Source organism: Meleagris gallopavo, chromosome 1 (assembly GCF_905368555.1).
Source record: "Meleagris gallopavo chromosome 1, MGAL_WU_HG_1.1, whole genome shotgun sequence".
Taxonomy (NCBI): domain Eukaryota; kingdom Metazoa; phylum Chordata; class Aves; order Galliformes; family Phasianidae; genus Meleagris; species Meleagris gallopavo.
The window spans coordinates 148,249,809-148,256,310 of NC_139404.1; the positions used below are offsets into that span (position 1 = coordinate 148,249,809).

Sequence of the window (6,502 nt, forward strand, 5' to 3'; positions counted from 1 at the left end):
ACAATACAATAAACCAATTTGCACATAGTTATGCGAAGGACAGATTTAGAAATGAAGTTCCTCATATCGCACTAAGAAATTAAGCCTGGCAAAATTTTAGGTCAGTATATGAAAAAAAGAAAAATTGTTCCCTGACTCATTCCTTTGCTGTCATGTGTGATTACCTCATCTGATACAATTCACAGCATTTTCTATCTTTTTTGCACATCCTTGAGATGTTAATGTCTGTTTTTTTTTCTTGTTTTCATTTTTGTTTTGTTTTGTTCTAATACAAAAACTATTTTGTTTCAATTGTGCTTTGTTTAAAAGGTTGTTTTTAGTGTTTTACAGATTTCTCTGTTCTTTTTTGGTGCTTCTCTCAGAAGCCTAAGTTAACATTTCCTGCAAATTTACGTATATTTCATATAGAAATTATGGATCCCAGCTTTGTAAACCACACTTAAGCAGTACTCTGGAGAACCCAATAGTACACCACAAAGTAGACTGAATTTGAATTAAAAAAAAAGTACAAGAACAACCATTCCAGATTTGTCCATGAGAATTTCCATGTAATTCCAAAAGAAACGCCAAACCATTATAAACTTTATAATTCTGCTAATTAAGCATTATTCATATGAACATTTACTTTCCTTAGAATGTCTTTAATTTTAGACTTAAATATGTTTTTCTTTAATCCACACAACACTGACCAAAAGTAGTGAAAACAATCCTTTTAACTATTATTTATTTGCAAAATATTTGTGTACTTTTAACTCTAGAATCTATCTATCTATCTACATTTTTTTCTTATTCTCCTTAGTTTGGACATAATCCTTCTGTCTACAGTGACTACTGCGTCACTTACATTTCTATGGATCCATGAGTTGTAGATCAGATGGGCCACCCATAGGGACAGGACAAGTGTTATCAGATCACACAGCAGCATGTAAAGAACCTTCTGATAATTCTTCAGTGCCAAATGCACTGCCCATGTCAGAGGCCCAGCTAGCTGTTGTCCTTCAGTGCTCATACCTATGCTTCTGCAGCAGTAATTCCTTTAGTGATCTGTAATTTTGTGGAAAGAGAGGACAATTCACCAGTGCTCTACAGTGTGGTGGGCTAGCCTTGGCACATAGAGAAAGGCTCATTTACCCCCCACCCACCCTTCCCTTTCTCAACAGGACGGGGAGAAAATAGGATGACAATCTTGAGTCAAAAACAGAAAAATCACTCATCAGTTACCATCACAGGCAAAACAGACTTCATTTTGAAAAAATCAGTTTAGTTTGTTGTTAATTGAAATAGATTCAGGAATTGAAAAACAAAGACAAATATTAAAACAACATTTTTCACCCACCTCCTTTCCCAGGTTCAGTTTTGGTTTTTTATTCTTCTACTACCTCTAACCCTGAGGTTAGTGAGGTAAAGTGGGATGTTATGGTTAATACAGAGAAGTTTCTGTCTGAACCTCCCTCCTGCTCACACTCTTCTCCTTGTCTAATGTGGGTATTCTCCACAAGCTTCAGTTCTTGAGAAAAAATTCTGCTGCAGTATGGGTCCTCTGCAGGCCACTTTCCATAAGGAAAATCTACTGAAGCATGGGCTCTCCGTGGAAATATTATCTCCTTCAGAAAATATTTAGTTTCTCCAGCACAGCACTTCCATATGCTGCAGTGGATTTCTGTTCCAGTAACATGAAAATTTCCTCCTAATCTTCCTCATTACACACTGCTGTTTTTCTCTCTTTCTGTTCTCTCTTTCTCTTTGTCTGGCATGTCTGACCATTTCTAAAATATATTTTCCTAGGGGAGAGATCAAGCCGGCTGAATGGGCTTTGTCCTGCAGTGGGTCTGATGGAATAAGGCTGTGTCAGGCACAGCCATTTCTGCAGCCCCCTTGATGCCAACACCTTAACACTTGATACAATTATGTCAAACCCCATGGCTATTATCAGCTTCATATTTTTTCTTGAGGTGCCTGCAGAGCTCAGGGGAATCCAGGGCTTCTATCTTTCTAGTCTAAGAAAATCTGATAATGTGAGAAAGAATTGTAAGACTACTCAATTTTTCAGAAATCAGATAATAAACAGTGTCAACATTTTACGGGCTGGTTTGGCCCATTTCTGCAACTAGCAGGGCGGAGGGATTTTGTGAATCTGTGCCTCTGAAAAAGGGAAACAGGGGGCCCCAAAAATAATTAAATACAGCGGCAACAATCTGAGGAGAAATAATCTAATTTACTAAATATAGTATTGGAATGCAAGATAACACACTATAATACAATATAATTAGAATTAAAGCTAATAAATCAAATATAATGAGAGAGAGTGTCTGAAAGGTGGATAGGCCTCACCACAAAGCTGAGGTAAGATGTGCAGATGTCCAGTTGAGCAGCAGGGAGACAAAGAAGAGCTGACGAAGAAGAGTGCATCAGGTGACCTTGCCAGGGGTTATATCTCCTCTCTGACCTCAAAGCCCCCTGGGGTATTTAGTTCTTTTCTGGACAGGTACCTGGAACTGGAGCATTAACACCTTAATTCTCAGTGCACTATATGATGTTATGATGTGGAATACCAATAACCAATAATCATAAAACCATGACACTTGCATACCATCAGGAAAAACTGTGCTACAGATATAGGCCAAACTAATACATAATAGTTTTCCTGGAATTCAGATACATAGTCATAACAACCCTGAGAGTTCGTTAGCATGCAGACCCTCCCCTCTTCCGTGTGTGTAGTGGGTCGTGGGATGAAGATTTGTTGTCTTCTTCGTGAAAGCTTCTGACCTTTTTCACCTTAAACTTCTGACCTTTCAGGGGGGCATCCCCCCAAACCAGTTTCTTCTTTCCCTGTGGACATCTAATCACCTCCCTGCCAAATGTCCCAGGGTTTGTTCTCAAACCTTATCAGCATGGCCTTCATCCCCCTCACTATCCCAGACCCAGTGTCTGCCATCTCTTATTTTCCTAACAAGCTCTACATTCTTACTTCTGTAAACTATTTCTAAATATCCCCCTTCATCCCCCTTATTCTCAGTCATTGTGAAGCCTTCTTGTCTTTTTACTTTCGCTTATGAGGCCCTTCTCACCTTTCACACTACCCTCAGACAGATTGACACAGTGTGCACTCAGTCCCCTTGTCTAGGTCATTAATAAAGATACTGAATAGGAAAGGCCCAAATACCGACCCCTGGAGAACACCATTTGTGACTGGTCACCAGCTGGATTTAACTCCATTCACCACCACTCTCTGGGCCCGGCCATCCAGCCTGTTCTTTGCCCAGTAAAGAATGTACTTGTCCAGGACACAGGCTGCCAACTTGGACGAGCTGCTCAACCTGGTAGTGGAGCTTAGGGAGGAAGTAGATAGACTGCGGACCATCAGAGAGTGCGAGCGGGAGATTGACTGGTGGAGTAACTCTCTGCGAGAAAGGCACAGAGATTGCACTTCCCAGATTGAGGGAGTAATGGACCCTCTCTCTCATCATAGTCAAAAAGGGAAAGACAGCTTGAGAAGAGAGGAGGAATGGCAGCAGGTCTCAGCAGCGTCGCAGGCAACCCCCATCCCGACCTACCTCGGTTCCCCTGGTCCCTCTCTGTAACAGGTATGAAGCCCTGAAAACCAGAGGGAGTGGTGAGTGATGATGACGTGGGAGCACTGCCGCCAAGCTTGCCTAAGGTGAGGCAGTCAGCTCCACCTTTGAAGACTGCCTCCTCCAAGAAAGAAAGGAGGGTTATAGTTGTAGGCGACTCTCTTCTGAGAGGAACAGAGGGTCCAATATGTCAGCCTGACCCTACCCGTAGGGAGGTGTGCTGCCTTCCTGCGGCCCGGGTCAGGGATATTTCTAGAAAACTCCCCAGCCTTATCCGCCCCTCTGATTATTATCCTTTATTGATTGTTCAGGCCGGCAGCGATGGGATCGCTAATAGAAGCCTGAGGATTATAAAAGATGATTTTAGGAGACTGGGGAAGTTAGTTGATGGAGCGGGCATACAAGTAATGTTTGCCAGTATTCCCATGGTGGCAGGGACAAACACTGTGATAACCAGGAAAAGCCATCTTATAAATGCATGGCTGAGAGGCTGGTGCAAGTGCAAAAATTTTGGATTCTTTGATCACGGGGCGGTCTATTCGGCACCTGGCCTGAGGTCTGCTGATGGGAATTGCCTGTCTCCAAAAGGGAGACGGATACTTGCCCAGGAGCTGGCGGGACTTGTAGAGAGAGCTTTAAACTAGATGGGAAGGGGATAAAGCCAGGCCTACTACAAATCAGCCTGGGGAAGTGGTGTTGGGATTAGGTGAGAGGCGAGGGGCTCAGCTGAGGTGCGTCTACACTAATGCACGCAGCATGGGCAACAAGCAAGAAGAGTTGGAAGCCATTGTGCAGCAGGCAAACTATGACCTAGTTGCCATAACAGAGACGTGGTGGGATTGCTCCCATGACTGAAGCGCTGCAATGGATGGCTACAAACTCTTCAGGAAGGATAGGCAAGGAAGGCGGGGTGGCGGTGTGTCTCTCTACGTTAGGGAATGCTTTTATGCTACTGAGATTGTGACTGGGGACGATAACGTTGAATCCCTTTGGGTAAAGATCAGAGGAAGGGCTGACAAGACAGGCACCCTGGTGGGAGTCTGTTATAGACCTCCAAACCAGGATGAAGAGACAGATGAGGTATTCTATAAGCAGCTGGCATGAGCTGCACAGTCTCCTGCCCTTGTCCTCATGGGGGACTTTAACTTCCCTGACATATGCTGGGAGTACAGCACAGCCCAGAAGAAGCAGTCTAGGAGGTTACTGGAATGCACAGAGGATAACTTCCTGATGCAGCTGGTCAGAGAGCCCATGAGGGGAACTGCCCCACTAGATGTGCTGTTCACAAACAGGGAAGGTCTGGTGGGAGATGTGGAGGTTGGAGGCTGTCTTGGACAGAGTGACCATGAAATGATAGATTTCTCGATTCATGGTGGAGCCTGGAGGGGGAATAGTAAAACTGCTACCTTGGACTTCAGGAGGGCGGGCTTTGAATTGTTCAAGAGACTAATAGGGGGAATCCCCTGGCATTCAGTCTTAGCGAGTAAAGGGGTCCAAGAGAGCTGGTTGCTCTTCAAGAAGGAAGTCTTAAGGGTGCAGGAGCAGGCAGTCCCCCTGAGCTGCAAAATGAGCCAGCGGGAAGAAGACTGGCGTGGATGAATAGGAAGATATTCTTGAGGCTCCAGGAGAAAAAGAGAATCTACCGCCTGTGGAAAGAGGGACAGGCAACTCAGAATGAATACAAGGAAGTCATTAGGATGTGTAGAGGTGAAATCAGAAAGTCAAAAGCCAAGCTTGAATTTAACCTGGCCGCTGGGGTGAAAAGCTGGTGAGGGGTCTGGAACACAGGCTATATAAGGAGAGGCTGAAGGAGCTGGGAATGTTCAGCTTGGAGAAGAGGAGGCTGAGGGGAGACCTCATTGTTCTCTATAACTTCCTGAATGGAGGTTGTAGTGAGCTGGGGGTCGGCCTCTTCTCTCATGTCATTAGTGATAGGACCAGAGGGAATGGTTTCAAGCTACGGCAGGGGAGATTCAAGCTGGACATTAGGAAGTATTACTTTTCAGAAAGGGTGGTCAGGCACTGGAATGGATTGCCCAGGGAGGTGGTGGAGTCGCCAACCCTGGGGGTGTTCAAGGAAAGACTGGATGTTGTGTTGAGGGACATGGTTTAGTGGGAGCTAATGGCAATAGGTGAACGGTTGGACTGGCTGATCTTTTAGGTCTTTTCCAACCTTGGTGATTCTATGATTCTTTAGGAGAATACTGTGGGAGACAGTGCCAAAGGCTTTACTGAAGTCTAGGTAGACTACACTGACAGCCTTTCCACAGGTGGATCACTCGATCATAGAAGGAGATGAGCCTCGTCAAGCAAGACATGCCTATGCTGGCTAGGCCTGATCCCCTGGTTATCCTGCACAAGCAGTATGATCTCACTCATGGTGATATATTCCATAACCTCTCCTGGCATTGAAGTCAAGTTGTCAGGTTTGTAGTTTCCCAGATTCTCTTTACAACCCATCTTGTAGATTTGAGTCACATTGACAAGTTTCCAATCCTCTGGGACCTTTCCAGTTGGCCAGGATCACTAACAGATAGTGGAAACTGGCTTGGCAATCATGTCTTCCCACTCCCTCAGGGTAGATTTCATATAGCCCCAAGGACTTGTGACAGTTCAGTTGGAGCTGTAGGTATCTTAACTGTTTCCACCTGAAATGTGGGACATTTATTCATCCCAGACTTCCAGGTCAGGGAGTAGAGTACCCCAATGACAATTGGTCTGACTTTTAAAGACAGATGTAAAGAAGGTATTGAGAACCTCATACTTTTTGTTATCCTCAGTGGTCAAGTTCCCCACCACATATACTGAAATTATTTGCCTAAGAGAGACAGAACTATTCTGCCTCCTTTGTTTATAATTCTTTTTACAGGTAAGAGGAAGTGAAATTAGCACTGTATTATAGAATGCAAATATATCTTCAGCTAAAG

General features: G+C 44.2%; 1 protein-coding gene across 1 annotated transcript; it reads left to right on the top strand.

Annotated features, from left to right (window-relative positions):
• Positions 1-3,229: 3,229 nt before the first annotated feature.
• LOC146545692 (uncharacterized) lies at positions 3,230-4,219 on the top strand. Its single transcript, XM_085216879.1, is given in 3 exon segments — positions 3,230-3,520; positions 3,522-3,606; positions 3,608-4,219. Coding segments are annotated over 3 exon segments (945 nt in total). The 5' UTR covers positions 3,230-3,272.
• Positions 4,220-6,502: the final 2,283 nt, after the last annotated feature.